A 26107-nucleotide genomic window follows, 5' to 3' on the forward strand; every position below is an offset into this window, starting at 1 on the left:
ACACCACATTCTAAACAGGGACAGTAATCAATCCACAGTAACTGAACATTGTTACAATGAACACCACGGTCCCAACCTTTTGTCGTATGAAATAATACACTTTTCTACTAATTTTTCTGTCCTGGCTTACAAAAAATCTTAACATACAAGGCTGCTCTGTACCCTTAAAACTGTTCAACTAGTCACTATTGTTGTCCACAATTTAGTTGCAGCTAAATTAGTTTGGCTTCTCCTAAACAGTATGGTTGATAGGGGGAAGGTGGGTTAAGATGAAACAATTTTTACGTTTCTCCACGTGGATCCGACACAAATAAAGACTGTACATCGCAAATTAGACAGCATGGAGCTGTATTTTCTCAACTTTAACTGAGGCCTAACAAAGCTCTATCAAGGAAAGAGAACGCCAATATTTTCAAGGTTAAAAAAAGTTGGTCATCTGTGTCATTTTACCCCATGCGAGGGGTAAGATGATACACCAGGTGGGGTAAGATGAAACGGGAAGCAAAGCTGTGGAAAATTGCTGTTTATTGCAAGATATGATTGGTATGTAATACACTGTTTGACACAATTTCACGCGCCCGTTAAGTTTAACATTTTAGTTTAATACACTTTTTTCTCGAGGAAACATTTTCATGTGTTTAGTACAATGAAGCTGCCTGTTATTACAGTTAAATTTAGCATTTCAGTTCCCATTTACTCAAATCACAAGGAAACACCAGCTGGTTTGATTTGCGTAAGCTACCCGTTAGACTGGTTGGTGTTGGCAACTTTTTGACACAATCTTCTCTCGGAAATGATGCTTCATCATCTAGATCAATCACAAAAGCTGGTTTCCCTACCCTGTTAGGATGACTACTAACTTTCTTAAGGAAGACTCCCTCGAGCTCATTGTCATCTATAACATCTACTCTAGCAATATAGTGCATTGGTTGTCCCTTACTGCCTTGTAATTTTACCACAACAAAGTCCCCTTCCATCAGTTCGTCATCGGATTCCAGGTCCTCATCTGTGTCGCAAAGTTCCATTTCTTCATAACTGGTGGAACTTGACTCATCGTCGTCCATTTCAAAATTTCTCCTTTTCTGTTCAAACAACTGCTTTTTCGTAGATTTTTCGACTGTTTCCTGTTTTCGTTTCTCTTTCTTTGATTCTGCTATCTCATTTCTAATTGGCGTGCTTGTTAATATTTTAGTGGAGCCTTTCTTTCTTCCGCCTTTTGTTTTCCGTGCTGGCGCTTTCGGAAATGGTATGATTGCAGCTGGAGAGACATATCTATCCCCTAGATCCATGTGTTCAGGTGAAGCGACTAGGGATTCTGTATCTTGGAGACCAGAAGAAGACGTGGAAGCCATAGATTCAATAGCATTATTTGGCTCCTGTGTGAGTGGCTGCTCAAAATGGTCTTCAGGGTGAATTGTCGGAGGTGTTACATCTACCAGTTCTTCCGCAGCAGCCATTGGTTCTGGGCGATCCGTCACTGATGCAGAGGCAAAATCATTGTCTGTGAAAAGCGTTCTGTTGAACGGATATATTCCCGTAGAACGAAAACCGGAAAGAATATTTCTGTGAGTCATGGCGTTGATTTGAGCTTCCGCAACAATGGATGGAATGTCATAGATTGTTACCGTTTTCCCAGGGTTGCTACGAATCCAGCTGTCCATTGCGACATTATATGCAGTCTTAAATGGTCCATAGACGGAGCAGTCTAGTGGTTGGAGACGGTGTGAGGTGTGGGGAGGTAAAGTTAGCATGACAACCCCGTTTTCGCGACCTAAGTCGATGGCCTCAAGAGAAATATGAGATTCCACATTATCAAGAATCAACAAGACTGGGCGATCTTTAGAACAACGTGTATGATTAATGAAGTGTCTCAAATACTCCAGATACAGCTCTTCATTCATCCAGCCAGACCTAGCTGCTGATCCAATGGCACCAGGCGGAGCGCCGTTCAAGAAATGGTCTCGGAAATTCACTCGAGGGAAGACAAACATAGGCGGTACAATATTACCAGCCGCACTAATAGCATACTCCAGAGTGACCAATTCGCCACGTTCCGCGCTTGTGACCGAACCAACTTGCTTCTTACCCTTAGATGCGACAACTTTGCCAGGATTCTGTACCGTTGTACAACCGGTTTCATCAAGATTATATATATCTTGCGGCTGGAACATATGTTTGTCCATAACGGCAGCCAGGTTATCATAGAATTTGCCCACTGTGTGACGATTAAACGCTGTGGCGCGAGCCAGGGACGTAGCCTCCGCTGCTCTATTGGCAAGATTATGTCTCTTCCGGAAGGCCATGAACCAGTCCTTACCAGCTTTTTTGTCTTTTTCCCAATTGGCAGGTATCTGAACAGCATTTCGCTTTGAATATTCAAAAGCTAACTCGCGACATTTCTCAATACTAAGGCCATGAAACTGATCTGCCAAGTCCTTAATATGAGTTGCTAGGTCACTTTCCATATCCGGGTTTAAGATGCACCTTTCCTGGGACAAACGTGTATACCCAGTTTCCACAACCCTGCCGGGATTCTCTTTAACTTTGATGATATACCTTCTCAAAGTATTAGGGTCTATATCAAAGTCTCTGGCAGTCTCTCGGAGTTTCCCGCTTACTCTGAAGGCTGTCTCAGCTCTTTGGAGTACATCAAGAGGCTTGCCACCCCTTTCCGTTTTTCGCTTGTAGACTCTAGGCATTGTTTCTGGAATAAACAAATAAGGCGGGGTAAGCTGATACAGCTCGAATATTGTGTCATTTTTCCCCATGTCATATATGTCATCGTACCCCATTTACATCATTCACTTCTGAGACTCCAAAGCCCCCACAGTTTACAGCACAACAAAATGAAACACACCATGAACAACAACCAAAGTCAGAGCTTTAAAGAGATAATATCAAGAAACACACATGTACACTACGGAAGAAGATATTAAACCACATACCGTATTCTGCAAAATTCACTTTGCTGGTACCAAAATGGTTTTTTCAGGATATTTTCCTCTGAAAACGCTGAAAAGCAACGCTGACCACGTGGAAGGTAGCTTGTCTAAAGAGGGCGCCACTTGCTTTATAAAAGAAGATGTGATGTCATTAAAACCACTGTATCATCTTGCCCCGTGGTTCATCCTACCCCACCTTCCCCCTACGTATTCAGTACAACACACCTATTGTACATAGTCCATGTGCCTTATACGTTGTTGTACATAGCTTTGAACAGAATTCACTTGTGTATATACATATGAAAGTTTGCCCATGGGAACTTTTGTGTGTACAATATCTGATGCTGGGAGCAGTTGCTCTCGAAAGATCATATCAGTAACACCATGTATAGATTGGTACAACTTGTCCTGTGTCTACTGGTTTTAGTGTATGTAAAATGTTGTGGCGGTCAGATATCCAAAGGTTAATTACCTTGTTGGTCGTGGTAATAATGACACAGAACATTCGTTTAAAGTAAAGGAAAGCTACAATATGAAGTAAGGTTCGTCATAATAAAAAAAACTAGAAACATTTATATTTTCAGATTTTTAAGAGTGTTGAAAGGCATTCAAATATTTGAAGATTATGGCGCACTTTATAATGCATACTGATGGTATCTAGGAACTCTGACGTCACATCACCCTTTTTCCTGATGTTTACCAGAAGGAAGGATTTTTTTCAACATTATATCAGTACTCTTTCACTCATGGATAGAAATAGTCATTTCAACATCCAGTGAAGTGACCAGTTGGATAAACTTCCTACAACGTCAGAGTTCCTAATCTTTGATAGTATGGTACATAGAGCCCACCACGTGATTGCATACAACGATCAGGTAAAAAAATTAAATTTATTTAATTATGGAAATTTGTTTTATATACATAGTTATGGTGAGCCGAGTCACGCTAAGCAACTCTCCACAAACAGTTTTAGCCGGCAGTCCCACAACCTTTACCTGTGTGACATCGGCCAGTAAACCTCAGGCCTGTATAAGGGCGTACATACGGAGTTCCGGCAATGTTCGGATGGTAGACCCGGGTAACTGTAACCAGGACTCCAGCTCGGTGCAGACCGCAACCCGGACATTGACGTTTACTGCTAATGCCGAGGATAACGGAGCTGAGCTGTACTGTAACGCCTCCAACAGTGTTACGGATCCTCCTGTACGCTCACAAATCTACACACTTAATGTACACTGTAAGTATTATGTTTAATTAAAGTCTTTCCCTGTCCTCTATGTTTCTGTATAAAACGAAGACAGGTTAGCAGCACCAATCTTCGTGTATACTGTTTCCCACAATAAAGTAACTTTCACATGTTGTTTTACACAGGATACGTGTAAAGAGTCTTTTCATGATATATCACTACGCGAAATAAATAGTTCCAATCGTTATGGACCGTTTGGTTGGGTACACAGCACACATTTGATCCAAAAGCTCTGAGGATCTCCGTTCATTTGATCGTCTAAATTCTGTTTATCTTCCGACCAGTTTAGGTTTATTCCTTTATTTGATTAGTACCTTACGCCGTACTCAAGAATATCTCAATTACACAATGGCTGCCGATCAGTTTAGATAAAAGCGAGATCAATGTTAGAAAATCTGAATACTCCAGTGTGGAGAAATTTGACTGAGGTGTGTCCTAAGATTGAAAGACACCTGTCAACAACTTTTTTGATTAACTACAGTTACTCCGAGGATCAACTGTAAGCAAAGCGAAGTGACTGTCTTCCAGGGTCAACGAATCAAAATAGAGTGTGACGTCACAGCCAATCCAGTAGCACGAGTATCCCTGGTTAGGAATGGGAACAAGATGAATAGCACTTTCACAACAACGCGCGACCCTACTCGGCGTGACGTCACCATATCAACGTCCGAAATTGAAATCACCAAACAGATGTCTTCTGGGATATATCAAATCGAGGCAACTAACAGCGCAGGTTCTTCTTGGACGGAAGTTGAAATTACTCTCATAGGTTTTTGTTTTTTTAGTCTTTTGTTGTTGTTGTTGATTTTGTTTTAATGAGTTTTGATCATTTTGTTTGGCATTGGTAACATCTTGCGGGCTTTGCTGGCTTTGCTAATATATACATTTATGTATTAAAGCTTTTTTTTAGAAATGTTAGTACATGAAAGTCAGTATTTTAAATTCTAATTTAGCTTCAGGTAAAGCTTCAGTAAGTTTATTGCATTTCTGGTTACACTGGAATTTTTCCATAGCTTACCAAAAACAATGGCCCTTTGCCATGCACCAGTCTGTAAATGTTGTCGTATTGTTCAGTTTAGAAGGCCATTATATTCCGAAGAATTTAAAGGTAATATCTTCCACCAACAAGAAGGTAACCCTGGTCTGGGCGTGTCGGGTTGACGACTCTCTGGGGAAATACTATAAGCTTGAGTACAAGAGAACAGGAGCGGTGTGAAAGGAAGAAGCATTACATTAAGTGACCTATAGTCCGGTGTGTTACGCCTGTATAGACTTCAGCCTGACTCAGGTATACCCTTAGTCGGAATATAACACGGCTGAGTGCACCATTGAAATGAGTTGAATTTTAGATTTTGAATTCCTCTCATTTATTATGTTTGTTGCAATTTACATTCGCAACCACATGTTTTTCATAGCTTGTCACATATAATGCTTCTTTTGTCGAGTATAATTCGGTATGTTTTCTGATATTGTTCCATTCAGAAAACCACTATTTCCCGAAGAATCTCCAGGTCATATCTTGCATCAACAAAAAGGCCACCCTTGTCTGGGCGTCAGGCATTGACGACTCCGTGCTGGAATACTACAAACTGGAGTACAAAAACAACCGACGAGATTGGAAGGAGAAACTAGTCAAAAATCCCGGAAGAGTAAAACTTGTGAACACTACATTAAACAGTCTACAGTCTGGCGTGTCATACAAGTTCAGACTTCAGCCTGACTTAAACATACCCTTGTCGGAATATGCCACGGCTGAGTGCACCATTGAAAGTGAGTAAGATATTAGATTTAGATTTTTCCTACAGCCAGCGTTCTGTTTACACTTTTATTTGTTTACTATAATTAACGTTTCTAACTTTAAAGACGTCAATCATAGATGGATACCCCCATATGTTTAGTGGAGGTACCTCGTGTCAAGGAAATAATGCACTGAAATGCTTGATATTTTACAGAAGAGAACAACAATCCTGACACAGGTCTCAGTAAGGCGGCCATGTTTGGTGTTGGGTTTGTAGCCGGTATCCTCCTCCTAGCTCTCTTCGGTGTTTCCGTGATTTGTTGGCTCCGGAGAAAGACAAAGTTAAAATCCACCAAAGGTAAATGTTTCTTTGCAGCTTTTGTTATGTCTGTTATCCAGTTACTTACAGTTGTATATTGATATACAATATAAGCACCAGTTAATATACTACTTGCTAATCTTATAAGTTACTTTTTAAAGATTTGCATCTACACGGGATTACATAAAGTTTTATCATTGAGATAATGCATGTGAAAGTTATGACTTTAGAGTTTATTTGGGGTTACACAATTACATTTCTGTTTGTGGTTTCTGTTTCACTTTCAGATCACCGTGTGGAAAATCAGCAGGCTGCAGACCAAGTCTTGAGGTGCATATGCATCAGTAGTTTTTGGATGTCTCATCTCAGGCTGTCTCAGAATAATATCTGTAGCGTTTGGCTGGAACACCAGTTTTATATAGTCAGTCAATCCATATAATAGATTCATGCACCGAGTTTTTCAGATTTAAACTATATCACCGAGGGTACATCTTAGTAGCAGCAAACAGTTCTCTTTTAACCAACGAATAAGAACATTAAAAAAAAGAACGAACAGAAAACAAATGATTTTTAAACAACTAAACTACACCCACCCCCCCCCCAAAAAAAAAATCAACAAATAAACCTCAAAAATCACATTAAATGTAGATCTTACATGACATCTTTACAAGATATCATTCAATACATGATTCACACAATAGCCTGCAAATACCATTAAATATTGTTTTATTTATTGTTACGACCCAAACTGCCTGTGTTATAAAGAGATGGCTTGTTCGAAATACACGACAGTTTAGCCGCACAAAAAAGTAACCAAAACCAGCAGATTTTATTTTACAACAATTTATTAGCCTAACAAGAACAGATAATAAGACTTATACAAATACTAAAGTACTTAAGTTTAACAAGAAAGGATAGCAGTATCTATACAAATACTAAGGTACTTACGGTGTCAAGTCCAAACGGACGCATATATTCCACAATATATACCACACAGGCATAAATGCTCAGAGGCAAATTCACAAGAGGGAAAATCCACAGTATAACTGAGTGTATGACGAAATATACACAAAATTCCACAGACAGGGTCCGTGTACTAATAAGCACTGTGTATACAAGAGCACAAATTAAACATACAAGTTCAGACTGAACAAGTGCTCGGTGGAGATAGGATATAACAAAGCCAGAGGCTATAAAGACACCAAAATTCAGCAAAAATGGCCTACTAAAGTAATACACAGCGAAAGCATCCAAAACTCTCAATAATTCTCCTTTCTCCGTTCTCTGTTCTCTCCCGTCTTATATAGCCTGGTGGAATTGTCCAGAGTAAGAAAATTCCTGAACACTTGATGTAAACAAACAGGCACCGAACTGAGCGCATTCTGGAACATTCTAAGGTAGAGGCAGACAGCACTCCCTGAACTTAGCATATGTAAACAGTGGCAAGCTATATTTAGAAACTGACGGCAGTCGTGCACATAACATTATTTATTTTGGGGGGAAAACCTCAAAAAATGTCTTATATTTATTTAAAAACAGCATCGCCAACACAAATAGTCAAACATCGCACAGAACATATTTTGGGGCATAGCTCCATGGACAACAAAATTAAACTATGTGTGTCTATTAGGTTGACTGGGCCAACACGGAAAAGTTCTGTTTTGGTCATCTTTTACGCCAAGCTTGCCTAGAAGGCTTAGGTTTGTTCTTTTTTTTTTTCTTTGTACACTCCACGTAAAACATCGTAATCATGTTAAGAGTATACCGTAGTTACAATTTCGATGTGAAGACACACAAATTTGCTTCCATGGAGATAAAATCAACAAGAATTAAATAATATGCCAATTGACCCTTGGCGTGTATTATTTCTTTCCACAGAGTCGTTGAACATAGTGTTCCGGAAGAAACCCCGGACGCCGTACTGCCTCCAACTGGTAATGTTAATACTATATCTTTTCTTATAATATTTTACACCTTCGAACAAAACCCGTCCATGGTTTAACTGTCATATCTCGACAATACATCTAGGTTTAATCAAAGATCTTCAACTTTTCTTTCTCCCTTCAAGAAAATGCCTATATTGAGGTCGATGAAGGTGACGTACTTTTCTCTTGCAGGCCATTATGAAGATCTGGACACTTTCTCTCAGCCAGGTATTATTCTTTCTTCAGTGGAAGTTTCTATGAAATCTGTGTTTTCATATTTGCTTCTTAAGAATAAAACAGTTTTCAACGATGTATATATTTCTTACTGGCGCCGGGAAATCTTAGGGTGAGCATATGGTTTGAGGAAACCGGTCAGAGCCCGGAGTAAACTCACGACCATCCGCAGGTTTCAGGGAGACCTTCTCGTGTGCGGCCGGAGAGGAAGCCACCATGAGCTGGACTTAAACACACGGCGACCGCATTGGGCCATTCCCTAACCACCGCGGGTACCCAAACCGACTCGGCCACAGAGGGCCCCTATATTCAGTATAAGGTGCTCATATCTCTCAACCCCAAAATTGTCACTACTAGTTTAACCTGGTTTAATCATTCACCCTCTTGACAAGTCAGTATGGTGTTGACTGCCGTACGTTTATAATTATATAACGTGGACAAATGGGAAATATTCCTTTTTATATCTAATTCAAATTGCATATGGGTCACTTATTGTGCATTTGCATGTGCCATTTATGACACAATCCACTGGTTTTCTTTCACCAGGTCCCCATTACGAGGTTCTCACTGACATGGCACCATCTTCACAAAGAACCTCAGGAAATACCGTTTACGAAAATTCCTCTGCCTTATGAAGATTCTGTGTACTGTTTATTATTTGTTACTGTGAACACACTGAACGACATTAATGTATGCTACTTGCTCTGTTCTCATTGCTACTTACTTGTATTCATATGAAATCACTGTAAACTGTTGGTAAATACAAAATGAGGTACCATTGGTATTATTTACTCGTCTAAACTACAGTGCCCGATGTTTATTTGTTCGTGTGAGGACACAACGCTAGAAGTTTATTTGCTCATGCAAAGACAGTGTTAGAAATTGATTCCTCAGTGTGACGACTCGGTGTTAGAAGTTAATTCCCCCATGTGAGGACAAAATACCCGATGTTTATTTGCTCATGTGAGAACACAGTGGTAGATGTTTTTTTGCTCATGTATGGACGCAGTGTTAGATGTTCATTTGCTCATGTGAAGACACAGTGTTAGATGTGTATTTGCTCTTGAGAAAACACAGTGTTAGATGTTTATTTGCTCATGTGAAGACACAGTGTTAGATGTGTATTTGCTCTTGTGAAGACACAGTGTTAGATGTTTATTTGCTCATGTGAGGACACAGTGTTGGATGTGTATTTGCTCATGTGAAGACACAGTGTTTGATGTGTATTTGCTCTTGTGAAGACACAGTGTTAGATGTTTATTTGCTCATGTGAGGACACAGTGTTGGATGTGTATTTGCTCATGTGAAGACACAGTGTTGGATGTGTATTTGCTCTTGTGAAGACACAGTGTTAGATGTTTATTTGCTCATGTGAGGACACAGTGTTAGATGTTTATTTGCTCATATGAGGACACACTGTTAGATGATTATTTGCTCTTGTAAAGACACTGTGTTAGATGTTTATTTGCTCATGTGAGGACACAGTGTTAGATGTTTATTTGCTCTTGTGAAGACACAGTGTTAGATGTTTATTTGCTCTTGTGAAGACACAGTGTTAGATGTTTATTTACTCATGTGAAGACACAGTATTAGATGTTTATTTGCTCATGTGAGGACACAGTGTTAGATGTTTATTTGCTCATGAGAAGACACAGTGTTAGATGTGTATTTGCTCATGTGAAGACACAGTGTTAGATGTTTATTTGCTTATGTGAAGACACAGTGTTAGATGTTTATTTGCTCATGTGAGGACACAGTGTTAGATGTGTATTTGCTTATGTGAAGACACAGTGTTAGATGTTTATTTGTTTATGTGAAGACACAGTGTTAGATGTTAATTTGCTCTTGTGAAGACACAGTATTAGATGTTTATTTGCTCATGTGAGGACACAGTGTTAGATGTTTATTTGCTCATGTGAGGACACAGTGTTAGATGTTTATTTGCTCTTGTGAAGACACAGTGTTAGATGTTTTTTGCTCATGTGAGGACACAGTGTTAGATGTGTGTTTGCTCATGTGATTACACAGTGTTAGATGTTTATTTGCTCATGTGAAGACACAGTGTTAGATGTTTATTTGCTTATGTGAAGACACAGTGTTGGATGTTTATTTGCTCATATGAACATAGTGTTAGATGCTTATTTCCTCATGTAAAGACACAGTGTTAGACATTTATTTGCTCTTGTGAAGACACAGTGTTAGATGTTTTTTTGCTCATGTGAAGACACAGCGTTAGATGTTATTTTGCTCATGTGAGGACACAGTGTTAGATGTATGTTTGCTTATGTGAAGGCACAGTGTTAGATGTTTATTTGCTTATGTGAAGACACAGTGTTAGATGTTTATTTGCTCATGTGAAGACACAGTGTTAGATGTCTATTTGTTTATGTGAAGACTCAGTGTTAGATGTTTATTTGCTCTTGTGAAGACTCAGTGTTAGATGTTTATTTGCTCTTGTGAAGACACAGTGTTAGATGTTTATTTGCTCATGTGAGGACACAGTGTTAGATGTTTATTTGCTCATGTGAAGACACAGTGTTAGATGATTATTTGCTTTTGTGAAGACACAGTGTTAGATGTTTTTTTGCTTAAGTGAATTACGAAATGTAGCAGTTTAACGTAAGCGGTAGACCACAGATACAAGAACACGTTATATTTTAGAATACAGACAGGGTGGCCCTCACATTAACAGTGTATTGTGTATACAAATACTATTCTGAAAAAAAATAATTGACATAGTTCACCTGTATCAGTAACGTGGGAATACCGTAGGCTCTACAGTATATACTTTTCACTCCAAAAAGCAAGTGGGCAATATAAAGACTGTTATACATGTGGGCAATGGCTGTTGTACTCAAGGTTCAGTAGTTTACAAAAGGATAAACACGTCCAACTTTGCGTTGAGAGGGCCTAAATCTAGGTTACCTGTAGGGTCATATTCGATGTAACCTTTTAATTTTCATGCTAACAGAGTGGTTTAGGTAGGGATTGCTAGTAGATGGAATAAACGGAACGAATGTAGGTCATTCACCTAACAAAGTTTGACAAAATAAGCCCAACCTGTTATACATGTGCGTAAGGTGATTTCCAGGCGTTACCCAGCGAGTAAACATCAGGTGCACAACACGAAAAATGTAAATCTGTAAGAGACAAATGGGAGAGACAAGAGCAAGGCGGTATTTTTTGTCTACATTTGCCTGTCTGTACCAATGTAAGTATTACTGGTATAAAGTAACCAATAACAGAGAGACAATCTAAGAGCTAAGACGAGCGAGGTATAAATAATTAAAAGCGTGTGAAACCTTTACCATTGGTGAATGTGTACCACGCGATAAAATGCATATTAAAATGTTTAAGCGGTTGAAATAGTTTTAACGTATAGACAAATATAACTGATGTAAATATCCATTGGTGATGTCCATGTTACAGTGGTGTATGTCCTCAGTCTTTCAATCACACCGCCGGTGGATGTTTTCTCGGGTCGTCCATTTACCCTAGAGTGTAAGGTAACCAGACCGACAGGTGACAGGTCTGTTCTCACCTGGAGCCGTCATGTTGGTTCGTCCTCATCCCCTATATACAACAGCCGTGAGTGTACATCATCAATACAGCTATCATCACAATCACCAGCTGGGCTATCAGGGGGATGTCAACACGTCAACGGTGAAGAGGTTTACACAGTGACGATACAGAACGTCACTGAAGACACGGGCCGGGGCAGATGGTTATGTCAGTTTACACTCAGGGTAGCTAATGTTACTCTGGATGTTCAAGGTAAATTCAAGTGTCGCGACTCACATTTGTTCATTTCCACGATTGTCATGGTAATCACATAGCCATCTTCCTGATATATACTATATACATGTAAATAGAAATGATTTTCTGTCTGGGCCATAACTGTGTGTGTTTTCTGTGTAGAGTTTTAATTTTTGGATACATACATACACAGATGACGATGTGTTCATACTCATATTTGTCTCTTTGCACGGTGGTCATGTTTACCAGATTGCCATTTCCCCCTATATATACTATATAAATAGATACGACTTCGTGTCCGGACTATAGCTCCAAAAGTCTTCCACACAGAGTTTTAATTTTTGGTGGATAAATACATGAACAGATGACGATGTCTCGCGACTCACATTTGTCCATTTTCGCGGATGTCATGGTAACCAGGTAGAAATTTTGCTTATATATACTGTATAAATATATATGATTTCGTGTCAGAGATATAATGTCAACGCATAAAGTTTTAGTTTTTAGTGGGCACTTTTGTCCACTTGCGCGGTGATCATGGTAACCACATACCTATCATCCAGACCCATGAAGATTCTCTCCTTGGGGTTATACTTACCACAATACTGCTGGTATTCTTTTCTGTATTTCAAACAAAAGCATTTCTTCGAGTTCACGTTAATCCTTCTTCTGGTATACATGTATAGTTTGTCTTTGACTAATATAGCATTTCTAACACACCAAAGCCTCGCAACTGCAGTCAGTAAGCCTTGCCTTACAGCTGGCTTATTTTGATCTGTATGTGTGTTGTACCGTGTTAACTTATCTCCCTTTCAGTATTATCTGTTGCTGGCCTGTCAATCACACCACCAGGTGATGTCGTGGCCGGTCGTCCATTTACCCTAGAGTGTAAGATAGCCAGACCGACAGGTGACAGGTCTGTTCTCACCTGGACCCGTGATGATGGTCAAACCACATCCCGTATATACGCCACCCGTGAGTGTACACCTCCAATACAGCTGTCATCACGATCACCAGCCGGGTTATCAGGGGAATGTCAACACGTCAACGGTGAGGAGGTTTACACAGTGACGATACAGAACGTCACAGAAGACACAGGCCAGGGTAGATGGAGCTGTCAGCATAACGCACGAATTGTGTATTTAAGACTGGATATCAAAGGTGCGTGCTTTGACAAATAGACAATATCCGTAGTGTTATCCCTGTGGTAATATATAATAGGGAAGAATATAGCGTAATGACCCAGGAGCCTCACCAGGCTGTGAGTTCAAGTCCAACCCATGCAAGCTTCCTCTCCGGTTGTACGTGGAAAGGTCTCCCAGCAACCTGGGGGTGGTCGTGGGTTTGTTTCCACCATAATGCTGTCTGCAGTAGTACATAAGTGAAATATTCTTGTGCACGGTGTGATACACCAATTAAATAATTGAAAAAGTAAATAAATCAAATTTATGGCCGTTTAAAGATGGAATGTGGAATTGAAATTTCACGAGACCTTATTAACGCACAAGTTCAAAGAGCGGTGAGCTGAGACTTTCACTCAGATCGAAAGCCGTTGTTTTACTGGTGCGCCCAGAGTGATTTCTCATCTTCTGATGGCTCTCGTTACGTCTGTTTACAATGACGTTTAGGTTTTCACTCTTGTTTATGCTATCAAATTATCTGTCTACAAGTATGTTTGTCTGTCTGTCTGTTTGTTTGTCAGTAATGCTATCGAGTCATCGTTTTAGTTAAATACATGTATATCAGGAATTCAAGAAATGTGCGGCAAAGTGTATGTAAATCTGGCCATGTGGAGGTTTCACTAAAACCAACAGACAACATACAGAGGAAGACATTGCTGCCATTACTTATATTTATTAATTTATTTGATTGGTATTTTTCGCCGCACTCAAGAATATTTCACTTATACGACGGTGGTCAGAATTATGGTGGGTGGAAACCGGGCAGAGCCCGGGGGAAACCCACAACCATCCGCAGGTTGGTGACGGAGCTTCCCACGTACGCCCGGAGAGGAAGCCAGCATGAGCTGGATTTGAACTCACAGCGACCGCATTAGTGGATCATTATGCTGCGCTAGCGCGCTAACCAACTGAGCCACGGAGCCCCCCACCATTACTTATAGAAACACTGGTCTTTCCACAAAATGGTGTAGTTTTGTCCCCAGAAACCCAATCTCGTGAAAACCCTGCGCAATTTTGCCTAACACATTTGCAACTCATATATCAAACTTACAGAAACAGTAGACACAATCACAGACATGCTCGCCCACAATGAATTTCCTACTTGTCTTGTTGACGAAATTATCCAACATTTCTTTCAAATAAAACTTCAAAACAACACGAAACCTAAGCACTTTGGACCAGATAAACGCAAAGTCTTTATTGAACTACATTATTTAGACTTTGCTTCTATAAAATTATCAAAGCAATTAAAATATCTTCAAAGACTTATATCAGCAGTAGAATGTATATGTTTATATACAACATGTACCATTGGCTCATACTTTAAATTTAAGGACAAAGAGGGTGGTGCTCTTTGGAGCATTATGGTCCATAAGGTTAAGTGTGAACAATGCATGGCCCCATATATCGATCTCACAAACACCACATGAGCACACGATTTGCTGAACACAATGTTCTAAACAGGAACAGTAATCAATCCACGAAAGTGACTGAACATTGTTACAGTGAACAACGCGGATCTAAGTTTTTGTCGTATGAAATAATAGACTATTTTACTAATTCGCCTGCCCTGGCTTACAAAGAATCTTAACATAACAGGCAACTCTGTACCCTTAAAACTGTCCAACTAGTCATTATTGTTGTCCAAAATTTAGTTGTAGCTAAACTAGTTTGTCCTCTCTTCAACAGTATGTTTGATACGTATTCAGTACTTCACATTGAACATTGTCCATGTTGCTGATTTCTTATTGTGTTGTGGGGGGGGGGGGGCTTCTTGACTCAGTTGGTTAGCGCGCTGGCGCAGCGTAATGACCCAGGAGTCTCTCACCAGTGCGGTCGCTGTAAGTTCAGCTCATGCTGGCTTCCTCTCCGGCCGTATGTGGGAAGGTCTGCCACCAACCAGCGGGTGGTCGTGGGTTTCCCCCTTGGGCTCTGCAAGGTTTCCACCCACCATAATGCTCGCCGCCGTGGTATAAGTGAAATATTCTTGAGTGCGGCGTAAAACATCAATCAAATAAATAAATAAATAAATATTTGTTATCGTAAATAGATTTGAACAGAATTCACTTGTGCATATACATATGGAAGCCTGTGTGTACAATATCAGATGCTGGGAGCAGTTGCTCTCGAAAGCTCATATCAGTAACACCATGTATAGATTGGTACAACTTGTCCTGTGTCTATTGGTTGTAGTGTATGTAAAATTTTGTGGCGGTCAGATATCCAAAGGTTAATTACCTTTTTGGTTCTGGTAATAATGACACAAAACATTCGTTTAAAGTAAAGGAAAGCTACAATATAAAGTCAAGTTGGTCATAAAGACATTTGAAAACTATGCGTAAAAATACTCGCATTTATTTTTTTCGGATTTTTTTAAGAGTGTTGAAAGGCATTCAAATATTTCAAAAACTATGGCTCACTTTATGATCCATACTGATGGTATCTAGGAACTCTGACGTCACATCACCCTTTTCCTGATGTTCACCAGAAGGAAGGAATTTTGTGGAACATTATTTCAGTACTCTTTCACTCATGGATGAAAAGTCATTGCAGCATTCAGTGTAGTGACCAGATGGATAAACTTCCTGTGACGTCAGACCTCCTAATTTTTGATAGCATGGTCCATAGAGCCCATCTCGTGATTACACAAAATTTGTTTTATATGTACAGTTATGGTAATCCGTGTCACGCTAAGCAACTCTCCACAAACAGTCTTAGCTGGCAGTCCCACGACCTTTACCTGTGTGACATCGGCCAGTAAACCTCAGGCCTGTATAAGGGCGTACATACGGAGTTCTGGCAATGTTCGGATGGTAGACCCGGGTAACTGTAACCAGGACTCCAACTCAGTGCAGACCGCAACCCGGACATTGACGTTTACTGCTTATGCAGAGGAGAACGGAGCTGAGCTGTACTGTAATGCCTCCAACAGTGTTACGGATCCTCCTGTACGCTCCCAAGTCTACACACTCAATGTACACTGTGAGTATTTTTTTAAAGTAAAGCCCTTCCCTGTCCTTTACGTTTCTGTATAAAACGAAGACGGGTTAGCAGATTTTTAGAGTGAGCAATATAAATTACAGCAAACTGTGGCTTTAGCTGATGAACCATTTGTCTTCACAAGTAAATGATGCTTACTGTCATAATATCTCATTGGTGAAGACTGAAAATAGCGGCTGTAAATTACATGTTTATCCACCGTCACAGTCCACCAATCTTGTATACTGTTTCCCACAATAAAGTAACTATCACATGTTGTTGGACACAGGATACTTGTAAAGAGTCTTTTCATGATGTATCACTACGCAAAATAAATAGTTCCAATCGTTATGGACCGTTTGGTTGTGTGCACAGCGTGCATTTCATCCGAAAGCTCTGGAGATCTCCGTTCATTTGATCGTCTAATTGTGTTTATTTTCCGATTAGTTCAGGTTTATTTCTTTATTTGATTAGTACCTTACGCCGTACTCAAGATTATCTCAATTACACAATGGCGGCGGATCAGTTTAGATAAAAACGAGATCAATTTTACAAAGTCTGAATACTCCAGTGTGGAGAAATTTGACTGCGGTGTGTCCTAAGATTGAAAGACAAGCGCCTCTAGTTACTAGACCACAGACTGCTCTCCAGTAGATTAACTAAACAAATCACTTGTTTTTCCATTTACATGAATTGTCCACAGCTTATTTTGATTAACTACAGTTACTCCGAGGATCAACTGTAAGCAAAGCGAAGTGACTGTCTTCCAAGGTCAACGAATCAAAATAGAGTGTGACGTCACAGCCAATCCAGTAGCACGAGTATCCCTGGTTAGGAATGGGAACAAGATGAACAGCACTTTCACAACCACGCCCGATCCTACTCGGCGTGACGTCACCATATCAACATCCGAAATTGAAATCACCAAACAGATGTCTTCTGGGATATATCAAATCGAGGCAACAAACAGCGCAGGCTCTTCTTGGACGGAAGTTGAAATTACTCTCATAGGTATTTTTTTTTTTTGTTTTTTTTTTTAGTCTTTTGTTGTTGTTGTTTATTTTGTTTTGATGAGTTTTGATCATTTTGTTAGGCTTTGGTAACATCTTGCGGGCTTTGCTGGCTTTACTAATATATTCATTTATGTATTAAAGCTTATTTTTAGATATGTTTGTATGTGAAAGTCTTGAAATTCCATTTTAGCTTTAGTAAAGCTTCAGGTTCGGGTAGTAAGTTTATTGCATTTCTGGTTACACTGGAATTTTTCCATAGCTTACCAAAAACAATGGCTCTTTGTCATGCACCGGTCAGTAAATGTTGTCGTATTGTTCAGTTTAGAAGGCCACTATATTCCGAAGAATTTAAAGGTAATATCTACCACCAACAAGAAGGTAACCCTGGTCTGGGTGTGTCGACTCTCTGTGGGAATACTATAAGCTTGAGTACAAGAGAACAGGAGCGGTGTGAACGGAAGAACTCGTTGGACTACATTCAATGGCATACACTGGTGTTTTTTTACCTGTTTAGACTTCAGCCTGACTCGAGTATACCCTTGTCGGAATATAATACGGCTGAGTGCACCATTGAAATGAGTTGAATTTTAGATTTTGAATTCCTATCATTTATTATGTTTGTTGCAATTTACATTTGCAACCACATTTTTTTCATAGCTTAACAAATACAATGCTTCTTTTTGTCAAACATCATTCGGTATATTTTCTTATGTTGTTCAATTCAGAAAGCCACTTCATCCCGAAGACACTAAAGGTCATATCTTGCATCAACAAAAAATGCCACCCTTGTCTGGGCGTCAGGCATTGACGACTCCGTGCTGGAATACTACAAACTGGAGTACAAAAACAACCGAGGAGACTGGAAGGAAGAACTAGTCAGAAATCCTGGAAGAGTAAAACTTGTCGAGACTACATTAGATGGTCTACAGCCTGGCGTGTTATACGAGTTCAGACTTCAGCCTGACTTAAAGATACCCTTGTCGGAATATGCCACGGCTGAGTGTACCATTGAAAGTGAGTAAGATATTAGATTTAGATTTTTCCTACAGCCAGCGTTCTGTTTACACTTTTATTTGTTTATTGTAATTAACGTTTCTAACTTCAAAGACGTCAATCACAGACAAATACCCTCATATGTTTAGTGGAGGTACCTCGTGTCAAGTAAATAATAGACTGAAATGCTTGATATTTTACAGAAGAGAACAACACTCCTGACACAGGTCTCAGTAAGGCGGCCATGTTTGGTGTGGGGTTTGTAGCAGGTATCCTCCTCCTAGCTCTCTTCGGTGTTTCTGTTATTTGTTGGCTCCGGAGAAAGACAAAGTTAAAATCCACCAAAGGTAAATGTTTCTTTGCAACTTTTGTTATATCTGTTATCCAGTTACTTACAGTTGTACATTGATAAACAATATTAGCATCAGTTCATACATTACTTACTAATTTCATCAGTTACTCTTTAAATATTTACATCTGCATGGGATTATTTAAAGTTTTGTCATTGAGATAATACTTGTGCAAACTATGACTTTTAAGTTTATTACGGTTCTGTTTATGTTTTCTGTATCACTTTCAGATCACCGTGTTGAAAATCAGCAGGCTGCAGACCAAGTCTTGAGGTGCATATGTATCAGTAGTTATTGTGTGTCTCATCTCAGATTGTCTCAGATTGATATCTAAAGCGTTTGGTTGTTCCACCAGTTTTATTTAGCCAGTCTTATAATCCAAATGACTGAGTCACTGATTGAGTTTTTCAGATTGAAACCATGTCGCGGTTTTAAATCTTAGTAGCAGTAAAATGTTCTCTTTTGGCCAACGAATGATAGCATTGTTAAAAAAAGGCAAACAGAAAACAGATGCTTTTTAAACAACTAAAATAAACGAAAAAAAAAACAAAACAAATCAAATTTAAAAATCACATTAAATGTAGATATTACATGACATCCTTCAAAGGTATCATTCAATACATGATTCACACAATAGCCTCTAAATACCATTAAATATTGCGTTTTTTTATTTTTTTTATTATTTGGTAAACCTCAAAAAATATCTTATATTTAGTTAAAACGTCATTGCCCACAAATAGTCGAATACCACACAGAACATATTCGGGGGCATAGCTCCATCGACGACAAAATTAAACGATGTGCGTCTATTAAGTTGACGGGACCGAAAAGTTCTGCCTTAGTCATATTTTACGCCAAGTTTGCCAAGAGGGCTGAGGTTTTGTTCTTTTTTTTTCTTTGTACACTCCACGTAAAACATCGTAATCATGTTAAGAGTATACGGCAGTGAAAATTGCATTGTAAATCACACAAGTTTGTTTCCATGGAGACAAATAAACAATAATTAAATAATAAGCTAATTGACCCTTGGCGTGTATCATTTCTTTCCACAGAATCGTTGAACATAGTGTTGCGGAAGAAACCCCAGACGCCGTACTGCCTCCAACTGGTAATGTTAATACTATATCTCTTTTTATAATATTTTATAACACCTTAAAAGAAAAGCCGCCCATGCTTTAACTGTCATATCTCGACAATACATCTAGATTTAATCAGAGATCTTCAACTTTTCTTTCTTCCTTCAAGAAAATGCCTAACTTGAGATCGATGAAGGTGATGTACTTTTCTCTTGCAGGCCATTATGAAGATCTGGACACTTTCTCTCAGCCAGGTATTATTCTTTCTTCAGTCGAAGTTTCTGTGAAATCTATGTTTTCATATTTGGTTCTCAGGAATAAAGAAAGGATGTATATATTTTTAACTGGCACCGGGAAATCTTAGGGTGAGCATATTTAATATTTATACGACGAGCCCCCATTATATTTTGAGGAAACCGGGCAGAGCCCGGAGAATACTCACGACAATCCGCAGGTTGCTGACAGACACTTCCCACACACGACCGGAGAGGAAGCCAGCATGGGCTGGACTTGAACACACAGCGACCGCATTGGTAAGAGATTCGTGGGTCATTGCCTAACCACCGCTGGTAACATAACCGACTCGGCCACAGGGGCCCCCTATATTCAGTGTAAGGTGCTCATATCTGTCTACCCCAAAATTGTCACTACTAGTTTAACCTGGTTTTAATCGTTCACCCTCTTGACATGTCTTTATGGTATTGACTGCCGTACTTTTATAATTGTATGAAGAGGACAAATGGGAAATATTCCTTTTTATATCTAATTCAAATTGCATATTCTGCAAATATGCATATCAACACCACTTATTCTGTATTTGCATGTGTAATTGATGATACAACTCACCGATTTTCTTTCACCAGGTCCCAATTACGAGGTTCTCACTGGCATGGCACCATCTTCACAAAGAACCCCAGGAAACAGCGATTACGAAAATTCCACTGTGTTATGAAGATTCTGTGTACTGTTATTTGTTTCTGTGAACACACTGCAAGCAATTAATGTATGTTACTTGCTTACTTCTCGTTGATACTTGCTTGCATCCATATGAGATCACAGTGAACTGTTGGTGAATACAAAATTAAGTACTACTGTTATTATTTACTCAAGTACAGTGCTAGATGTTTATTTGCTCGTGTGAGGACACAGTGCTAGATGTTTTTTTACTCTTGTGAAAACACAGTGTTAGATGTTTATTTGCTCATGTGAGGACACAGTGTTAGATGTTCATTTGCTCATGTGAGGACACAGGAAGGACATAGGGCATAGTGTTAGAAGTTGATTCCCTCATGTGAGAACACAGTGCTAAATGTTAGTTTGATCGTGTGAGAATGCATTGCTAGATGTTAGTTTGATCGTGTGAGGACACAGTGTACTGCTTCTTACCTGCTCTTTAGAAGACAATATGTACTGCTTGTTACCTGAACATTTGAACAAACGGTGTACATCCTTTTACCTACTCCTACGGTATACACATATTTAAAGACATCATGTAGTAGTTGATATCTGATCCTAAGTAGAGAGCGTGTACTGATTGTAACCTGTCCAATCTGTCCGTTGTAACCTGTCCAATGTGTCTAATGTTTCCAGTGTAACCTGTCCAATCTATCCATATTTACTTACCAGAGAATTATATTCATTGCAAAAACTTTAAAATTAAAAAAAAATTAAAATGAAAGCGTTTGATGGAATAACCTCAATGTACAATTTGTTTGCAGTAATACCTTGTGACGTTGATTGAAACTGTCACAAAACACACGATGTAAGAAATGACACGAGGCGCGATATGCACACGCCATATGCAGGACCCTTCGGATTATAGCTGTCCGAGTAAGGATAATTTACAATGTCAGAATTAAAACTATCCTTCTTTTCGTACAGTCTGCGAGAGAGAAAACCGTTTTGGTATTTATACGAATATATTTTCTGTGCATGGATTGTTTAAAGCTAGCAGATTATCAATATAGTTTAGTGAATGAGAAAGATCGGTCCTGGTGAGGAATTTACTCTGATAGTTTCTGCATATAGTCGTATTCATACGAGACCAGGTATAGGTGAGCCAAAAGTGGGGGGGGGGGGGCACAATTGGTACCCGTCGAAATACCAACACACTGTTAACATATGGTTGCTCCGAATTTCGTACAGATGTTATCAATGAGAAACTCAAGCAACTCGATGATCGAGTGAGTGGTTGGGGTTTAACGTCGTCCTTAGCAATTTTTCAGTCATATGACGAGGAAGGAGTCCTTAGAGTGCATGTAATGTGCCTCCTTGTTGCAGGGCGGATTTCCACCGCTCTGCTTAATACCTGCTCTTAAGAAGACACTGTGTACTGTTTGCTACCTGGTCTTAAGAAGACATTGTTTACTTCTTGTTACCTGTTCATGAGAAGACACACTGACCTGCTTGTTACCTGCTTTCTTGAAGACACACATGCCCTTGTGAAAGATATTATGTACTGCTTGTTACATGTACCTGCTCTTTTGAAGACAGTTCGTACTTCTTGTTAAATGCTCCTGTCAAGGCACACTGCACGGCTTGTTATCTGGCGTTAAGAAGACAATGTTCTGTTTGTTATCTGCTCCTGGTAAGATATCGTGATACGAAGATTTCTAATTTCTTTCTTCTACGTCTATAGAAGAAACGCCATATTTATTATTTTCTGCTACTGAGAAAGTATAGCGTAATAATGGCCATAGTCTACAAAGCACGAAATAATCTAAATGCTTTTGATCTGTTGTTAGAAAATCTACCTAATAAAAAGGGTGTTAGAAAGTCATTGAAATCAAACAGTTTGTCACAGACAATAATCGTTCAACGCAGTACCGGTATGATACGACTGCGCTTGATAGTGCTTGAGGCATAATATTTCGATCTCAAAAAAGTTCAAAGTCTACTAAATATGAAATTTACATCGGACTGAGGTAAATTGACAAGAGGCCAGACTACACAGGTTACGTTTGTCAACCATCACATTGTCGTCGCTGTTCTAGTTTCACTCTCCATGTTGTAATCTAGTATATACTGCCTCCTACCATTGAGCTTTTACTTTCAAGTTTTATTGTTGACGCGGTTTTTTTTTTAATATTAGTAGTACGAACGTTTGATTAATGGTAATAACCAGTCAAAACATCTGTTGTCCCTTTTCAATACGTTAATTATGCCATAACCTGCCATGGAAGCGCCCATGCCTTTAATGTTCGTTTATCGACAAATGTCATTAAAATTAATAGCATTTGTAAAACAAATGTCTGTAGTTCACTGCATTGGCTGGTGAACAATGTTGTTTTGAGCCTATCAAGAATTGTGATATTCGTAACTCATTCAAATCTGTCATTATAGTACACAACTTAAACCCGCCGACGGTAGACCGTCCCCCAAAAGCCTAGTACTATGAATGGTACTTGTTGCTGCCTTGCTTGACTGTCAGCACCGACAGGTTTGAATACGGAAATATGACTGATAATGTGACTGGGTTTGGTGTTATGTCTTCGGCCTGATACTTCAGTGGTGGTAGCACTTTGGCAGCATTGACTCGTTCTGCCACAAGGAGACACAGTATACATATATCATTCTTCTTTGTCATATTACTGAAAAATTAATTATGACGCAAAATCCCATGCATACTTCCAGATATATATTACCTTTGAGAAACATCATCAACATTATCTGAGGTTAAGAGAAGCAGGAGCATGAAGCCCTATTGTTCTCTTTCAGTCAGGCTTGAGAATCATACCCTCGCTTCGCTTGATCACGCGGCAGTCCGAGACTTTACGAGATTAATTCACCAGCCACAAAACTTTAAAGATATTCATTATTACAGTTAAAGTAAGACGGGTAACCTTGAAGAACCTCCCAGATGCAGTGCTTGCCGGTAACCCCGCCACATTTACCCGTGTGATCTCGTCTAGTAAGCCCCAAGCCTGTATAAGAGGGTACATACTAAGATCCTGTAATGTCCGGGAGCTAGACTCGGGAGAGTGTAATCAGGAATCCAGCATGGTACAAACCACAACCCGGACATTGGAATTTACACATAGTGCCGAGGAGAACGGAGCTGAGCTGTACTGTAACGCCTCCGACAATATGACGCATCCTCCTGTACGATCACAAATCTACACTCGGTGTACAGCTTAAGTTTTTCTTGCCCACCTGTCTGGATAAAATATATAGTCACGTTTACTGAGGAAGAGACCTGCAATGTCAATTGATAAGTAATTATTCAGCGCTGGACTGGTCGTACGACTGATTTTTCATCGTTATAAATCTAATACCTCATCACCGCAGGCATTAGTGCATATTTACTCAACGCTGGCTTGGCAGACTCCTAAACTGACAGTCTGCATTCATAATTTCACCTTTTGTTCATTCAACACCATTGTTCTAATATACATGTATTAACATAAATCGACTGTTTTGTACATAATAAATGATATAATATTATATTATATATATATATATATATACATATATATATATATATATATATATATATATATATATATATATATATATATATATATATATATATATATAATTATTTACCTTGGTTAGTTTTTGAAGTACACAAATATACATTTTTGCTTAGATGTTTAATTGTATTTCGTGTACAAACTTGTATATGTTATGTTCTTGACTATATGACACATTATTGTATATGAGGACATGTGGAGGTAAACTTACTTTCGTACTCACGATGTGCAGGAAGGCAACCAAGAAAGCTAAAACCAGTTTACACTGATATTTTCAAAATATATTTCTCATTGAACGTTTAATTAAGCAGAGGCGACTCACTATATATATTATAAAAGTTCTATTGTAGATATATTCGGAAATAAAATAAATCACTGCCTCAGTAGATCATGTTGGCCCAGTGGTAAAAGGCTGTGTTTCTTTTTTTTAAAAATCCCAATTTTACATGACGTGGTATGTGTTCTTTTACTTCGTGCTGGCGCAACTTGACAAATCCAGTGAAAACAAGACCTTGTTTGTTAACAGCTTCCTGAGGTCGGCGCTCGGAGTATGTAAAATTTCCTCGACGAAGACAAACTAAGGGACAATACTCTGTATTTCTACCATATCTATATATTAATACTGAAACTCCTTTGTCTGTATTCTGATCCGGTCAAGATGTGCACAACTACAGATGGTCGTGGGTTCTCTCCCCTCCCCCTACCATAATGCTGACTGCTGTCGTATATGTGAAATATAAATATTCTTGAGGATGGCTTAACACACCCTTCAAATAAATAAATAAATAATTAAAGACAATGATTTCAAAACTATAAAAAAAAGTTCTTATTTTATGAAGGACATTACGTCGCTTTAGCTAATATGCATGAAGTTGTAAATGTAGAAATCCCTTACAACAAACAACACACTTCCAGCCGGACAATGTATCTAGAGCGAATGCTGTTAATGACTCTCAAAGAGGTTTGTGACTGCATTTTATGTACGTGTAGATAAAACTTGTCAGTTTTAAACATGTCAAAAATTATTATAAACAGTTTACGACTTGACCTAGCTGCGACCGAAAAGTGTTCATTGGAATCGCGGGCAAATCAAAGAAGGAGCGCATAACTAACCAAGAGGTCGTACGGGATTATTACAGCAAATTTGTGCGCAGAAAGGTTAGGGGCCATGTTAAAAATTCTGATTCGCGATTCCAAATCGTAAGAGTTAGCAGACAAGTGTTACATGATAGCACCACCAAACGAGGTTCATTAGGTGTCACGCAGTTGTACCGCTGGTCGTGCACCCTTGTGATCGGCTGTCACCTGTCTGTCGGCCTCACGGGTCAATCGTTGGAGCTGTGGTGGAACGCCACATTTAATAACAGTGCGATTAGTCGCACACCGTCACCACTATTCGCTCCATTACCTACGATTGATGTTGCATTTAATCCTTTCCAGTTGTAAGTTGTGATCTCACGACCATGCATGTATAACCGTTCGTAAGATGATCTACCACTAGTTTGAAAAAATAGTTGTAGTGTGCTAAAGGAGAGCGTAGCAAACATTGTCGATTGATCGTGCCTCCACCAAATCTCAATAAATCGCAAGATCCGGTGTAAAACGCTTTTTTCCCATAGGTTTTTTTTTCTTAATGGGTAAGTGAAATTCAACAATGTGTGACATTACCTCTGATAATAGACAGTACCCTTGATCCACACAATTCAAAACGATGTTTTTGGTGATGAAATGTTGTTGTTCCCATTCTTGTAATTTTTTTAATTCTGAGCTAAGGTGAAGGCCGAAGCACCAAGAGCTCATTTTAACCCACATTCAAACAGCCTTGACCCTGTGTATATGCAAACTGAATCAGCGCAGATACTTATTGTAGAAATGCCTGTATG

At 39.2% G+C, this 26107-nt stretch overlaps 3 protein-coding genes across 4 annotated transcripts; 2 read left to right on the plus strand and 1 right to left on the minus strand.

Annotated features, from left to right (window-relative positions):
- Positions 1–674: 674 nt before the first annotated feature.
- On the minus strand, positions 675–2792 carry LOC135462656 (uncharacterized). The gene has a single exon (XM_064739884.1). It carries the CDS (start codon positions 2790–2792, stop codon positions 675–677), a length of 2118 nt encoding a protein of 705 aa, XP_064595954.1.
- A 2422-nt stretch (positions 2793–5214) lies between these two features.
- Positions 5215–9561, plus strand: LOC135462665 (uncharacterized). The gene is made up of 7 exons (XM_064739894.1): positions 5215–5320; positions 5671–5958; positions 6141–6284; positions 6533–6575; positions 8124–8179; positions 8363–8398; positions 8951–9561. The coding sequence occupies exons 1-7, from the start codon at positions 5215–5217 to the stop codon at positions 9037–9039; spliced, it is 762 nt and encodes a 253-aa protein (XP_064595964.1). The 3' UTR covers positions 9040–9561.
- A 123-nt stretch (positions 9562–9684) lies between these two features.
- Positions 9685–21807, plus strand: LOC135481742 (cell adhesion molecule 2-like). 2 transcript variants are annotated; one of them, XM_064761413.1, is made up of 10 exons: positions 9685–12178; positions 12977–13321; positions 16012–16323; positions 17044–17331; positions 18059–18347; positions 18530–18673; positions 18907–18949; positions 19729–19784; positions 19971–20006; positions 20616–21807. In XM_064761413.1, the coding sequence occupies exons 6-10, from the start codon at positions 18571–18573 to the stop codon at positions 20702–20704; spliced, it is 327 nt and encodes a 108-aa protein (XP_064617483.1). In that variant the 5' UTR covers positions 9685–12178; positions 12977–13321; positions 16012–16323; positions 17044–17331; positions 18059–18347; positions 18530–18570; the 3' UTR covers positions 20705–21807. The 2 variants fall into 2 exon arrangements, with proteins under 2 accessions (XP_064617483.1, XP_064617482.1); XM_064761412.1 differs by lacking the exons at positions 18530–18673; positions 18907–18949; positions 19729–19784; positions 19971–20006; positions 20616–21807 and having other exon boundaries at positions 18059–18346.
- The last annotated feature ends 4300 nt before the right edge of the window (positions 21808–26107 follow it).

Source organism: Liolophura sinensis, chromosome 1, assembly GCF_032854445.1.
Source record: "Liolophura sinensis isolate JHLJ2023 chromosome 1, CUHK_Ljap_v2, whole genome shotgun sequence".
Taxonomy (NCBI): domain Eukaryota; kingdom Metazoa; phylum Mollusca; class Polyplacophora; order Chitonida; family Chitonidae; genus Liolophura; species Liolophura sinensis.

What these genes read in the sequence shown, in the direction of transcription:
- LOC135481742 (XM_064761412.1), top strand. Translation starts at nt 16,014, where the DNA reads ATGGTAATCCGTGTCACGCTAAGCAACTCTCCACAAACAGTCTTAGCT. An exon ending in CTACACACTCAATGTACACT is followed by an intron (nt 16,324 to 17,043) that starts GTGAGTATTTTT and finishes GATTAACTACAG; the next exon opens with TTACTCCGAGGATCAACTGT. An exon ending in AGTTGAAATTACTCTCATAG is followed by an intron (nt 17,332 to 18,058) that starts GTATTTTTTTTT and finishes TGTTCAATTCAG; the next exon opens with AAAGCCACTTCATCCCGAAG.
- LOC135462665 (XM_064739894.1), top strand. Translation starts at nt 5,215, where the DNA reads ATGGCCCTTTGCCATGCACCAGTCTGTAAATGTTGTCGTATTGTTCAG. An exon ending in GGCTGAGTGCACCATTGAAA is followed by an intron (nt 5,959 to 6,140) that starts GTGAGTAAGATA and finishes GATATTTTACAG; the next exon opens with AAGAGAACAACAATCCTGAC. An exon ending in GCTGCAGACCAAGTCTTGAG is followed by an intron (nt 6,576 to 8,123) that starts GTGCATATGCAT and finishes TTCTTTCCACAG; the next exon opens with AGTCGTTGAACATAGTGTTC.
- LOC135462656 (XM_064739884.1), bottom strand. Translation starts at nt 2,792, where the DNA reads ATGGGGTACGATGACATATATGACATGGGGAAAAATGACACAATATTC.